Source organism: Neovison vison, chromosome 2 (genome assembly GCF_020171115.1).
Source record: "Neovison vison isolate M4711 chromosome 2, ASM_NN_V1, whole genome shotgun sequence".
NCBI lineage: Eukaryota > Metazoa > Chordata > Mammalia > Carnivora > Mustelidae > Neogale > Neogale vison.
The window spans coordinates 197,897,194-197,912,212 of NC_058092.1; the positions used below are offsets into that span (position 1 = coordinate 197,897,194).

Genomic DNA, 15,019 nt, shown 5'->3' on the forward strand with positions numbered 1-15,019 from the left:
TGTCTACTGTAAGATTCAAAACAAATAAAATATTCAAGACTAGCTGAAGTTGGGAGGAAAAGAGGCATCCTAAAATTAGCAACAACTGTGTTCTGGTTTTAATCATGCAAGTAAATGACTTAACATGATATAAGAAAGTTACTATACTGTTATTTACCATCCTAATAAATTTATCAAACCACAGAGAAAATTCAATGGACAAGTATATATATTTAACAGCAAATGCCGGGAAAAAAATCTATAAATGTTGAATAACATAGGAAACCCCTGCAAAAAAGGTGTACTTATTCAATGATGCAGCAAATAAAAATTATCTCAAATTTATTCTTTTGTATCATTAAATAATCTGTATATGCTATAAAAATGTTAAAATAAATGACAAAATATATATTTACAAATGTATTTTAATTACAAATATATTTTAAACATAGTATACAAATAGTCTGGTGAGGTACAATCTGACCATCTATCCACCATCTGAGCCTAGCAGCTATTTTTCCAACTTTAATGTACTGAATACATTCAATTCTGCATCTTGCCTTTTAATGTTAACCTGCTTTCCCCTCAAGCCCCACTTTACACAAATATCCTATTCTACCTTAATTAAACAGAGCAATACCCCTAAGTCATAGCTGGCGAGCACAAAGCACTGTAATTTTTGAGGTAAATGCTGCAGTTTTCAGTTTAGTAGGCAGTAGAAAAAACAATGTTTATACAGTTTTAATACTGGGAATATCTGAAAGGTTATATATAAACAGATAATTTTATTTTTTCAAAATGACAAGACCAATTGTCTTCTTTGGTCTAGTAACCTGTGGAGATATTACTGATTCTATAAGTAAAAAAAGCCAGAGGAAAGGAAAACTGGAATCAACCAGAAACAACACAGTCGTCTTAAACTTCAGGAGTTGTGCTGAACCTAAGAGTTACTACTGGCCATGACCCCAATATTACTATAGCCATCGCTCCAGGGAAGGCAGGTGCCTAGGAAACTTCCTTCTGAGTTTTGGGCCCTTGAAGAGTTAATCAGACACCTTGAGATACTCTGGAGTAAGTGAATACTCATTTAAATGGCCCTCACAAATCCTCTGAATCTTTATTCCTGACGCCTACACACACACACCCCAAGGAAAAAAAAAAAAAAGAGACAAAATGCAGTAGGAAATTTGGCAAAAAATCTAAATATAGATGGACTAATCCAGGAATTTCAGACACGGAACAGAATTATCCTCAGAGCTGAACCCTAGAAGAACTTGCCCAATTGTTGACCAAGAGGTTAAATGATTTCTCCAAAGTAACACATCTGCTGTGACTAATGTAAAACTTTCTGAAAGTAATTTTCATTTTAGAGTAGAAAGAAGAAACCCACCGTTATATTTTCTAGATCAAGATGCTTGTTGTGTACAGTTTCACAGAGCCTTCGAATTTTTTCTTTGATTTTGTTCATGTCCTTTTCATTCAATAGCTTAGCTGAAGAAGCATCTTGTTCCAGTTCTAGAAGTCGAATCATGAGATCTAGGCTAGCTCTATCAAGATCCATGTTCAAACGATCTCTACTCAGTATGTACATGAGGGCAGCTGTACAAAGGGACAGATTCTTCAAAAGATAAAAATAAAAGTTAATGTGAGCAATTGCTGACAATTTCAGTTAGTATGACTGTTCTGACATTTGTTCACATGTTGGAAGCCTTGAACATGTTTCATTCAGTGAAAATCACCCCCCTTTGAATACGCTAGGAAAATATCCATTAAATAAAGCTCTGTTACTTAAAATTTTCCTTTCTAGAGATGTTCCCCATAACAATGCTGCAAACTAGAAGAATGTGAGTGGAATTACATATTTCTTTAGCCATTCTGTGATAAGAGTTTAAAGAACATTTTTTCCTAGCTATGCATACACACACAAAAAAAAACCATGTTTTACACTATGGGTTATACACTTTTATATTTCACTTTATTCTTTATAATTGATAAAGTTGAATTTCAATTCTAAATCAGTAATATGTATCTTAAAATCAGCATCAGACACAGCTATTTTTTTTTCCATAAAATAAGGAGCTGAGTTTGTGTCAGAAATACAAAGCTGGGATGCTCAAATATACATATTTAGATTCATTTCTTTAAAATAAATCCATCAGGTCTGATTGAACAAATTTTTTTAAAAACCATTAATATAATGTGCTCTTAAAATCATTTAGATAGGGGACACCTGAATGGCTCAGTTGGATAAGTGTCTGCCTTCAGCTTAGGTCATGATCTCAGGGTCCTGGGATGGAGCCCCGCACTGGGCTCCCTGCTCAGTGGGAAATCTGCTTCTTCCTACACCCTTCCTCATCCCTGCTCATGATCTCTCTCTCAAAAAAATTCTTTTAAAAAGAAAAAAAAAAATCATTTGGGTAAGAGAGTTAGCATACTCTGCTTATAGTACTAAAATCCAGGGTACTGAGGTGATATATTTTAGGTGAGCATTACGTAACGAAATGGTCTATATTGGGATAATCCAACATTTGGAATATCTTGTACTTAACACTTATTTCAATGCACAGAAATATAAATATCTAAAGATTTTTTAAAAAAGATTTATTTGAGAGCGAGCGAGCGAGCGAGCGAGAACAAGCAAGAAGGGGAAAGGGAGAAAGAATCTCAAGCGGACTCCACACTGAGTGCAGAGCAAACACCAAGAGTTGGATGCTTAAAGTGAGTGCACCACCCAGGTGCCCCTAAAGATTTAAACTCTGAATCCCCCAACATGGAAAAATTTCAGTCTAGGTGACTAGTTAAATGCTTACAAAGCAAATTATTTTTGGAAATCATGATGTCACAGTACAGGCCTTACGAGATCCACTGCCCCCAAGAGCACACACTAATGCCTTGGCCCTTTCCTAACTGTAATAAAGCAAATTAATTCTTAAGTCTCTTCTCTTCCCCCTCATTGTTCTGTATCTGATATAACTTGGCAATGGAATTATACTCACTCAGGATTAAGTACACTGCTTTCAATTTCAGAAGATTCAATATTAGGGATGCCTGGGTGGCTAATTTGGTTAAGCATCTGCTTTCGGCTCGGGTCATGATCCCAGAGTCTTGGGATCAAGCCCCACAACGGGCTTCCTGCTGGGTGGGGAGTCTGCTTCTCCCACTGCCCCTAACCCTACTTGTACTCTTCCTCTCTCTCAAATAAGTTAAAAAAAAAAAAAAAAAAAAGAATTAGAAGAAGGTGATTCAGTATTAGACTGTGTCACCTAATCTGCATTTGGAACATAATTTCCTTAAACAAAAATATAATAAAGTTGTCTGAAAATACCACTAATGATAATGGTTAGTACTGATTCTTTTTGAGATTTTATTTATTTGACAGAGAAAGACATAGCAAGAGAGGGAACACAAGCAGAGGGAGTAGGATCAGGAGAAGCACGCTTTCCACTGAGCAGGGAGCCCAATGCAAGGCTCAATCCCAGGAACCTGGGATCATGACTTGAGCCAAAGGTAGACGCTTAATGACTAAGTGACCCAGGTGCCCCAGTAACGATTTTTTTCCCAACATCAAAAATGTTAAACCTGACTTTTATTACAGATACTTGATTTTTAAGAGATTAGGGTCAAAGTCATAATGAAAATGAGAATTTTGTTTCTTTTCAAATGGGCTAGAACTAGATTCAACATCCAAACAAAAAGTTTTTTAAAATCTTAATTTCAAACTATTTTTTCATGCTATTAATATCAAAGAGTAAAAAAGGGTTTTTTTTGGTTTTCTGGTTTTTTTAAAGTAGGCTCCATGCCCAGTATGGAGCTCAGTGTGTGGCTTGAACTCACAACCCTGAAATCAAGACCTGAACTGAGATCCAGAGTCATTTATACTTAACCAACTGAGCACCCAGATGCCCCTAAAAGATTTTTTTCAGCCCTTAATAATTTGAGGAACTCAATGTTCACAGAATTAAATATCCATGTATAGTATGGTATGTTAGGTGTGGTAACTGATGTTTTAATGGTATAAATTGGCAATAATATTAAAAGAAAGAAGTGTCATGAGAAAATAACCTTAAATAATGTATCAAAAGCAAAAACTTCTGGCATTAACCTCTATATATTTAGCAAATAAAACTCAACCCATAATTAGGAAATAATCATATATGAATATCCAATGAAGGTATTTTTTAATAGCCAAATACACAAATTTTTAAAAAAGAAGTCCACTTCTTTTGTAACCATGAACTAGCATATTTAAATATGGGGGGAGGATAGAGAAATGCAAGCAGACTCCCTGCTGAATGCAAGCCCCATGCAGGGCTCCATCCCACGACCCTAAGATAATGATCCAAGCTGAAATCAAGAGTCAGGCACTTAACCGACTGAGCCACCCAGGCACCCCCAAATACACTATAAATTTTAAATAATGCTTCCTAATCCCAGAAACTTAAGAATACCTGATGGTGCTGGGAATCATCCAAGGTTTTAAAGACCATTGCTACCATTCCATGTGCTCTCAGGTGCATTCGAAAACTGGGCATGGCACATTTAGTAGCCAAGCTAATAACACTAGGAGAAAATAGATTACATTAGGGGGGGTACTGAAATAGTGCATTAGTTTTTTGTTTATGCAATATCAAAACAAGCAAATGGGGAAGGGTGCGGGTGTGTCAACACACTGCCCATATGAATCACAATATAAAATACATGTGCAAACTGAATTATTAAAAACCTGTTGAAGCACAGGGATTAGTATAAATATAAATAACACATAATCATCTTTGATGTAGTCTTTATACCACTACTGCGATTAAAAGCAAAGTCTCTGCTACCTTTCATAATGCTTCTGATACATGTGAGGCGAACGTGATAACCACTACACTACGGAAACTGCTTCTGATACATGAAGACTACAGATAACATTTGATTGGATATATTCCAACTGACTGGATAATTCAATCAAATTAAGATAATTCAATCCACTATAGTATGCAAAAGATGATCCAAATCAAAACATGCTTAAACATATTTATCACTTGTCTGAAATTTGGGGCTGAAAAAGAACTTAAGATTTGTTAGTATAACACTTCTTTTCATCTGTAAAGTGAAATCTATACTACGCTAATGAACTACAATCATCCAACTTTCCTTTGTCCATGTAGAATCAAACCCCTTAAAAGAAATCAACCACACTGTAACTTATTTCCACCCCCTATAAACTACAGTTATGATAACAAAATAATGGTAACAAAATGTTTGGCTCTATCTGGCAGGAAATACTCAGTAAGCTAGAGGATGCATACGTTTATCAAATATAAAAATAAGATCTCACCTAAGGCAACGTGTGTTTAGAGGCTGAGTGCTCTTTAAGCCACTTAACAGGTATTCAATATCATCAGTGAACTCTTGATTTTCACCAAATTCCACCACATCATTGAAGTGCTTCACATGCTGAACAACAGTATACAACTGCCAAGAAAAGATAAGTCCACTTCTTTTGTAACCATGAACTAGTATATTTAAATCTACGGGCTTGCAGTACTTCATTTAGAAATGTATAAAACAGTTCATTATATGGCAACTAAACGAAAAGTTTTAAAAACATTAGATAGTACTAGGAAAGGTAAGTTCGTGGATATCTGTTCAAGACATTAAAAGGCTAAATATTACATACAAAAATCTATCCACATGCAGTAAAAACTGTATATGGCTGCTTACTTCTTTGTCTTCTTTTCTGCATTTCAGTGCAGTAACTATATCTTGGTAGGGCTGAGTAGGTATTGTCACAGTTTTTATCACTTTGGGTGGTGGTGCAGGAGCCTTAAAAACTCCATCATCTTTTTGATTTGGTTCCTTTGAAGACAGCCTCACCTATTAATAAAGGTATTAAATTATTGTTCTAAATAAATATATAAAAATAGTAACAACTCATCTACCTAACAAATTTGGCTTTTTTAAAAAAAGGGGGGCAGGGAGAGGCCTCTGAAATGTTATAAGGGCTACTTTAAAATTCTATGCACTACTAGGTAAGACTCACAAAAGAACCACTCAGGAATTCCTTCTGGTCTTTTTAAACCTCATATTTCATACATAGTTTGTTTTTTGTCTCCAAGACCATGAGAAGGAATAAAGAACCACAATTACACACATAAACAGCATTGATAAAAAATTAGGAACAGGACAAGAAAACCACAACAGATAGACAAAAGAACTTTTAAAGTAAGAATCTGTAATTTGGAGTATAAATAAATAGCCAAAATAAAAGCTTGATATATAATTAGTAATATACACAATAATGATCTTATACTAGTAAATGGAGTTTAATACATTCAACTTTAAGAACAAAGGAACTGTAATTACAGTATCTTAGAAAGATCTCTATCCCTATTTTTTGTTGTTGTTATAAAGAATTCATTACTTGACAGCTCCAGATGACTGAGGTGTTACCATTAACTTCAAGTATTAATCCATGGTCCTCCCAGTTACTCTGAAGAAAATAATTTGATAAGAATCTTTTTCAAATATGTTTTGAATTGAAAGCTATTACTGGAATGCAGGAAAAAGTTCTCTGAAATTAATTACTCAAAGTAATTTCAAACTAACCACTTTGCTACTCTAAGATCTATGTAGGATATAATTCGTAAGATAGCTCTTAATAGCTAATATAAACTTCAAATACGGAATAATTTACCCATAAAACACTAAATATAGTAATTCCGTAAGATATGGGTCAGGAGTAAAATGATCCAGTATTTTTTAAGGCTTTTATCTATAAACTAGTAGCACCAGAATTTCAATAATCCCGTCTACAATCCTCACTTTTCCAAAGAATTAAACTGAAGCTGCTCAATTTTAGTGAGGAAGACCCAAAATAAACTGTTATGGTCAAAGATTTTCAAACTGTGAATAAAGATAGCAACGGCCTAAACAAAAACAATGTTAAAAAGTACAGTTCACTTACTGTGGCACTCTGAGGTTTTACTACTGGTGGCCCAGGTAGCTCTTCTGATTCTGGATGGTTCCAATGCCTGGCATTATATACAGCTTTTGTAGGAGACTGAAGAAATAAGAAAAAGATCAACTGTTTCCTTATTTTGCATCCTTGAAAGTGTGTCACATTTAATAAAAATCACAAAGAATAACTTGAATACATAAACATGTATCCTAGAGAGAGCAGGATAGACAATATCTGTTTTGTATTCCCACTGTGCTCCTATGCCTATGGAAGTCACTGTGGTATTCAGCCACAAAAGCAACAATTAGTGCTGTGGGCAACTATTACCAATCTGTACTAACTTACTAATCACTATAGTTAATTCAACATATATTTTATTCTTAATACTACTGATTCATGCTGCATATTCTTCCAACCATGAAAATAAGGCAGCTTATGGAAAGTAAAAGGTCCATAAATATTTTTAAGTGAAACTTCTGGGGCCAGAGGACTACAATTACTAAGAAGTTTTCAAAGTTTTAAAAAAGTATTTATGGAATACAGCCCATATATTATGGAACACAGGGGAATCTAAAGCAGTACTATTTAATAACATATATTATTTCTGCAGCAAAATGTATTCTTATTCACATGACGTGGGATGTAAACTGCTCCACCTCAGTTCAGGTCAGTGTGCGGACAAACCATTTAATTTAATATTAATTTAATAAAAATAATTATCAGTCTTGGGCGCCTGGGTGGCTCAGTTAAGTGTAACTAAGTAATTTAACTCAAGACAGTTAAGATCAAGACCTCAGCTCAGGTCTTGATCCCAGAGTCCTGGGATGGAGTCCCATATTAGGCTCCCTGCTCTCCCTCAACTTCTCCCTCTCCTCCCCACTCATTCTAATAAATAAATATATATTTTAAAAAATAATAAAAAGGTGTATGGAGAGATAACTTAAAAAATGATTTTAACACTCTGAATTTCAAATTGAGAATAAAGACCCATAAGCCCCTATAATCAAATCCAAAGACTTGAATCTCTATAAAAAGCACAAAAACCTCACTTTCAAAAGGAGACTGAGACTGAGAACATTTTTTCCATCCTTTACAAAGGTCATGTTAAACTTTGTCCTTTAAGGGACGCCTGGGTGGCTCAGTTGGTTAAGCAGCTGCCTTCGGCTCAGGTCATGATCCCAGCGTCCTGGGATCGAGTCCCACATCGGGCTCCTTGCTTGGCAGGGAGCCTGCTCCTCCCTCTGCCTCTGCCTGCCATTCTGTCTGCCTGTGCTCGCTCTCTCTCCCTCTCTCTCTCTGACAAATAAATAAAATCTTTAAAAAAAAAAAACAAAAAAACTTTGTTCTTTAAGCTTCTTAATGATTTGATCTCCTTAGAGATTTTCTGTTTGTAAGAGTATATATAATAAACGACACACTTTCAGTACTACATGCAAAAAGTAAAAGTACAAGTGGGGAAACATACTTCAAGACAGGCCAAAAGTCTACATCCATAAAAGTAATCATCTTCCCTTATTAGCCACTGTGAACTCACATAACCGGAATTAAACATCAAAGTTATCTTTTTTCAAATGTTACCTTTAAAATAACCATGTTGTGACATCAAGAATACAGTCTAAGCTCCACAAGAACTGGTTTATTAAAAGATATAGCTTAAAAGATAAAAGATAAAGATAAAGGGCGCCTGGCAGGCTCAGTGGGTTAAAGCCTCTGCCTTCAGCTCAGGTCATGGTCCCAGGGTCCTGGGATGGAGCCCTGCATCGGACTCTCTGCTCAGCGGGGAGCCTGCTTCCTCCTCTCTGCCTACTTGTGATCTCTGTCTGTCAAATAAATAAATAAAATCTTTAAAAAATAAAAATAAAAGATAGAGCTTAAATGGATTTGTGTATTAAATATGTTAGAAAAATCTTAACACTAAAAGAAATCCTACTGTGAAAGTAGAAGCATAAAGTCTCTCACTTGTATTATGTATATAAACCCATTATTCTTATATACCAGGTTTGCATAAAGTGAGGAGACCCTGGTAATCTAAAGCAATTTATGCACCAGGCAATGACTTGATCAAGCCTCTTAAGGCACAGCCACGTAGACTAGACTTAACATAAATTTTAAAACCTTACTGTTTTTCTCTCAAACATCAGCTATATAATCCCTATGACTGCTAGCTGTTAGATACCTCACTTAAGCAACTTGAAATATTCAAAGCACACTCATGAGCCCAGGAAGATCAAGGACATTTGAAAAGAACAGGTGCCTCAAAGCTCAAGTGCTTTACTTCTTTTTAAAAAGCACTGATACAGGGCGCCTCGGTGGCTCAATGGGCTAAGCCTCTACCTTCAGCTCAGGTCATGATCCCAGGCCCTCATGCTCTCTACTCATCGGGGAGCCTGCTTCCCCTTCTCTCTCTGCCTGCCTTTCTGCCAACTGTGCTCTCTGTCAAATAAATAAATAAAACCTTTAAAAAGAATAAAAAATAAACAAAAATAAAAAGCACTGATACAATGCCCCTGGGTGCCTCAGATGGTTAAGAATCTGCCTTCAGCTCAGGTCATGACCTGAGGTCATGGGAATGAGTCCTAAGGCTCCCTACTCATCGGGGAGTCTGCTTCTGTCTTTCCCTCTCCCACACTTCCCCATTCGTTTTCTCTCTCAAATAAATAAAAACCTTAACAAAAATTAAATTAAAATGAAAAAGCATTGATGGGGGGGGGACACACACAAACACACACATACAAAATTGATGTCCCATAATAATCTTAGATAATAAGAAGTTTATCTGATTCCACAGGTAACAAAATGCCAGAGCAAGTCAAGAGTCTAAATTAAATAGACCGCCTTCCAGTTAACTGTGAATGGCAATATACCTAACAAAGCAGATTTAGAAACCAAATGGTCTGTATTAAAATCCAGATGAACCCTGAGTTCTATACTTGTTACTCAACATTTTACTCATCTGTAAAATGCAGTTAATAATAGTACCTACTACAAAGGATTGTTGTGAGAATTAAATGAATATATGTAAAACACTTAGAAGGGTGCCTGAAAGAATATGTTCTCTACAAGTATTAACTATTATGGATAATACTACCACTAATAGTTATGTAATGATGTATAATTCTGAATCTAGCACCTTCACAAGAAAACTAGAGTATGTGGTCTACTGCAATAAACAAATGAAATAACTGACATAAAAACAAGCTGTTAGCAAGTATTATTATTATAAATATCAGACGGGGATACATCATTCTCACTCATTTCAAAAGTCTTTGCCCAAAACATTATCACTGATGAGTATAGATGGAAAAAATCCTCAAGAAAATACTAGAAAACTGAATTCAATAACACAATGAAAGGATTATACACCATAACCAAGTGGGATTTATCACTGGGATGCAAGGATAATTTAACATGAAAATCAACCCATGTAATACATCACATTAACAGAGTAGACGAAATTCTGTCCATCATGACAACTGGATTTAAAAAAAGGATTTGAAAAAAATTCAACACCCTTTCATAATAAAAATAACAAACTAGGAGTACGAGGAAACTACCTAAACATAATAAAGGTCATATATTAAACCAGAACTAATATCATACTCAACAGTGAAAAACTGAAAGCTTTTTCTTTAAGATCAGTAATAAGGCAATGATGGCCACTCTCACCACTTTTATTTAACATAGTACTAGACATATCAACAAAAGCAATTAGGCAAGAAATAAAAGGTATCCAAACTGGAAAAGAAGTAAAATTCTATCAGTTCACAGAAGATATGATCATGTATATAGAAAACTCGATTCCACCAAAAAACCCCATTAGAATATAGTTACTAAAGTTGTAGGATACAAAAATCAACTGCATTTCTATATAACTAACAAAGAATCCAAAAAGGAAATGAAGAAAATCCCATTTACAATAGCATCAAAAGCAAAATAAGAAAGAAACTTTAACAATAAACTTAACTAAGAAAGCAAAAGATTGTACACTGACAGGTACAAAACACTGTTGAAAAAAATTAAAAGGTAAAAAAAAAATGGGAAGACATCTTGTGTTCATGGATTATAAGACTTAATATTGTTAAAATGGTCATACTTCCCAACGGATCTAGAGAATCAATGCAATTCCTATCAAAATCCCAATGGTATTCTTTACAGAAAGAAAAAAAAAGAAGAACCTAAAATTCATATGGAATCACAAGACACTGGGGAAAAAAAAAAAAGACGCTAAACTGCCAAAACAATCTTCACAAAACACAAACTAGAGGCCTACACTTCTTGGTTCCAGAACACCTTATAAAGCAACAGTAATCAAAACAGTAGGGTAGGGGCGCCTGGGTGGCTCAGTGGGTTAAGCCTCTGCCTTCGGCTCTGGTCATGATCTCATCAGGGTCCTGGGATTGAGCCCTGCATCAGGCTCTCTGCTTGGCAGGGAGCCTGCCCCGCCGCCTCTCTCTGCCTGCCTACTTGTGATTGCTCTCTCCTTGTCAAATAAATAAATAAAATCTTAAGAAAAAAAAACAGGGGCGCCTGGGTGGCTCAGTGGGTTAAGGCCTCTGCCTTAGGCTCAGTTCATGATCCCAGGGTCCTGGGATTGAGCCCCGCATTGGGCTATCTGCTCAGTGGGGAGCCTGCTTCTCCACCCCCTCTGCCTGCCTCTCTGTTTACTTGTGATCTCTGTCAAATAAATAAATAAAATCTTTAAAAAAACAAAAACAAAAAAACAACGACAAACAGTAGGGTACTCGCATAAACAGATCTCAAGACCAATGGAACAAAACAGAGAGCCCTGAAACAAACCACATATATATAGTCAAATGATCTTCACCAAGGGTGCTAAAACTACACAGGGGGGATCATCTCTTCCACGCGTGGTGCCGGGAAAACCAGGTTTCACATGCAGAAGAATAAAACTGGACAATTATCTTATACCATAAACAAAAATCAACTCAAAATGGATTAAGGATTTAAACATAAAAGACCTAAAACTGTGAAACACCTTGAAAAAAACATGGGAGAAACGTTACATTAACAGTAGTCTTTTTTTTTTTTAAAGATTTTATTTATTTATTTGACAGAGAGAGATCACAAGTAGACAGAGAGGCAGGCAGAGAGAGGAGGAAGCAGACTCCCTGCTGAGCAGAGAGCCCAACAGTAGTCTTAACAATGACTTCTTGCATATGACACCAAAAGCAGAAGCAAATGCACACACAGACATCAAGCTAAAAAGTTTGCACAGCCCAGGAAACTAAAGTAAATAGGCAACCTACAAATGGGAGAGACATTTGCAAACGATATATTTAATAAGGGGTCACTATCCACAGTATAAAAGGAACACCTACAATTCAATAGCAAAACAAAAACAAAAAAATGATTAAGAAATAGACAAAGGACTTGAAATTTTTCCAAAAAAGACACACAAAGGGAGCGCCTGGTTGGCTCAGTGGGTTAAAGCCTCTGCCTTCGGCTCAGGTCATAATCCCAGGGTTCTGGGATCGAGCCCTCCATCGGGCTCTCAGCTCAGCAGGCAGGCAGCCTGCTTCTACCTCTCTCTCTCTACCTACTTGTGATGTCTGCCTGTCAAATAAATAAATAAAATCTTAAAAAAAAAAAAAAAAAGACATATAAAGAACCACAGAAATATGAAAAGATGCCTGACATCAGTAATCATAAGTGACATGTAAATCAAGGGGCACCTGGGTGGGTCAGTAGGCACCCTGTTCAGCAGGGAGTCTGCTTCTCCCTCTCCCTTTGACTCTCCCCTCAGCTTGTGCTCTCTCTCTCTCTCTCAAATGAATTAAAAAAAAAAAAAAAAAAGGGATGCAGTGCCTGGGTGGCTCAGTAGGTTAAGCATCTGCCTTCAGCTCAGGTCATGTTCCCAGGTTCCTGGGGCCAAGCCCCACGTCGGGCTTTCTGCTCAATGGGGAGCTTGCTTCTCCCTGTGCCTGCTGCTCCCCCTACTTGTGCTCTGTCAAATACATAAAATCTTAAAAAAAAAGAAAAGTGAAATGCAAGTCAAAATCTTAAAATATCACCTCACACCCATTAGAATAGTCACTATCAAAAAGAACAGAAAATAATTAAGTGTTGGGAAGGATATAGAAAAACTGGAAATCCTGTTACACTGCTGGCAGGAATTTAAATGGTGCAGCCATTACGGAAAACAGCACAGAGGCTCCTCAAAAAAGAATACTCCTATGACCCAGCAATTCTACTTCTGGGCATTCATAAAAAAATCAATCAATCGGGGCGCCTGGGTGGCTCAGTTGGTTGAGCAGCTGCCTTTGGCTCAGGTCATGATCCTGGACTTCCGGGATCAAGTCCCACATCGGGCTCCCAGCTCCTTGGGGAGTCTGCTTCTCCCTCTGACCTTCTCCTCTCCCATGTTCTCTCTCATTCATTCTCTCTCCAATAAATAAATAAAATTAAAGAAAAAAATCAAGCAAGCAAGCAAGCAGGATCCTGAAGAAATATCTGCATTTTCATGGTCACTGCAGCATTATTCACAACAGCCAAGAGGTGGAAATATTCAAATACTATTTGAATATTGAAATACTTTGCAAACCACAAATGGACAGGGGCACTTGGCTGGCTGGCTCTGTCAGTAAAGCATGTGACTCTAAATTTGAGTCCCACATTGGGTGCAGAGATTATTGTAAATAAACAAAACAAAAAACCGGGGCACCTGACAGTGCGGTAAACATCCAACTTCAGCTCATGTCATGATCTCAGGGTCCTGGGATCAAGGCCCACATCCGGCTCCCTGCACAACAGGAGTCTGCTTCCTCTCCTGCCTACTCTCACCAGCTTGTGCTCATACGTTTGCTCCCTCTTTCTTAAATACATAAAATCTTTTTTAAAAATCATAAAAAAAGATAAATGGATAAAGAAAATGTAATATATCCATGCAATAGACTATTCTGCCGTAAAATAGAAGGAAATCCTATCACATGCTACAACATGGATAAACCTGTAGGATGTTATGCTAAATGAAGTAAACTAGTCACAGGACTAATACAGCGTGATTCCACTTATAGGAGAAACTCATAAAAACAGACAGCAGGGTAGCTGCCAGGGGCTTGGGGGAAGGGATAAACAGGGGGCTGCTGCTACTCAACGCATATAAAAAATAATCATACAACAGGAAAAAGTTATAGAGATTGGTTGTGCAATATTGTGCTTACAGTTAACAATAGTGTACTGTACACATAGAAATTTCCCAAGGGGGAGATACCATGTTTTGTTTTTTACCACAATAAATTCTTTTTCAAAAAGCCCTTAAAGCCTAACAATATACAAAATAACCAAATAACTTAGAAGGACATAGTCAATGAACTTTGTTTACTCTTGTTGAACAAAGCAATTTAGTAATACTATTATTTTAAACGGTTTTGATGTTTTACCTGTTTGATGTTTTTTGATGTTTAATGCTTATCTAAAAGAAAGTCAATTCAATTAGAACTTTTCCTTGACTATTACTTCAAGTTCTACATGGTTAATATAGTGTTTATTATAAGGAGGGGGAGGAGATGAAGGTAAATCCTACTATCTAAAGATTAAAACGAAAAATAACCCCTGGATGTGGTGTGCACACAGATACCCAAGGGGCGCGGGTGGCTAAGGATGACAATGATGAACTCTTGAGCTCTTTCTAAAAATCATTCCAAATTCACATGCACCTAAGTTAATTGTGTATGGAGAGTACACAAAAATACTGTGCTACATGCTAGTGAAAGTGACTGTGTACAGAGTAATCAACTTTTCATGGAAGATGAAAATTAACCTTATCATTCAGCAACCTTAGCTAAGTTTTAACCAGGTGATTCTGACTGTACCATTACACTAGGCTTACCTTTAATGTTAATTTTATTCTGGCTTAAAAAGGAGACATATCATATCAACCAAATTCCTTTTAAGGTTTGTTTTTTTTTTTTTTTTTTGAAGATTTTATTTATTTATTTGATAGAGATTACAAGTAGTCAAGAGAGGCAGGCAGGGAGAGAGGAGGAAGCAGGCTCCTTGAGCAGAGAGCCTGATGCGGGGCTTGATCCCAGGACCCTGAGACCATGATCTGAGCCTAAGGCAGAGGCTTTAACC

At 36.5% G+C, this 15,019-nt stretch overlaps 1 protein-coding gene across 2 annotated transcripts in view; it reads right to left on the minus strand.

Moving 5' to 3' along the window:
• WAPL (WAPL cohesin release factor) overlaps positions 1 to 15,019 on the minus strand; it is an 85,868-nt gene that overhangs the window by 20,850 nt on the left and 49,999 nt on the right. For both annotated transcript variants that reach the window (XM_044239975.1, XM_044239974.1), the window contains exons 5-9: positions 6,932 to 7,027; positions 5,689 to 5,841; positions 5,303 to 5,439; positions 4,428 to 4,539; positions 1,370 to 1,597 (exon numbers count right to left, since the gene is read on the minus strand). In XM_044239975.1, coding sequence (XP_044095910.1) covers positions 1,370 to 1,597; positions 4,428 to 4,539; positions 5,303 to 5,439; positions 5,689 to 5,841; positions 6,932 to 7,027 — 726 coding nt within the window. The remainder of the gene's footprint in view (positions 1 to 1,369; positions 1,598 to 4,427; positions 4,540 to 5,302; positions 5,440 to 5,688; positions 5,842 to 6,931; positions 7,028 to 15,019) is intronic.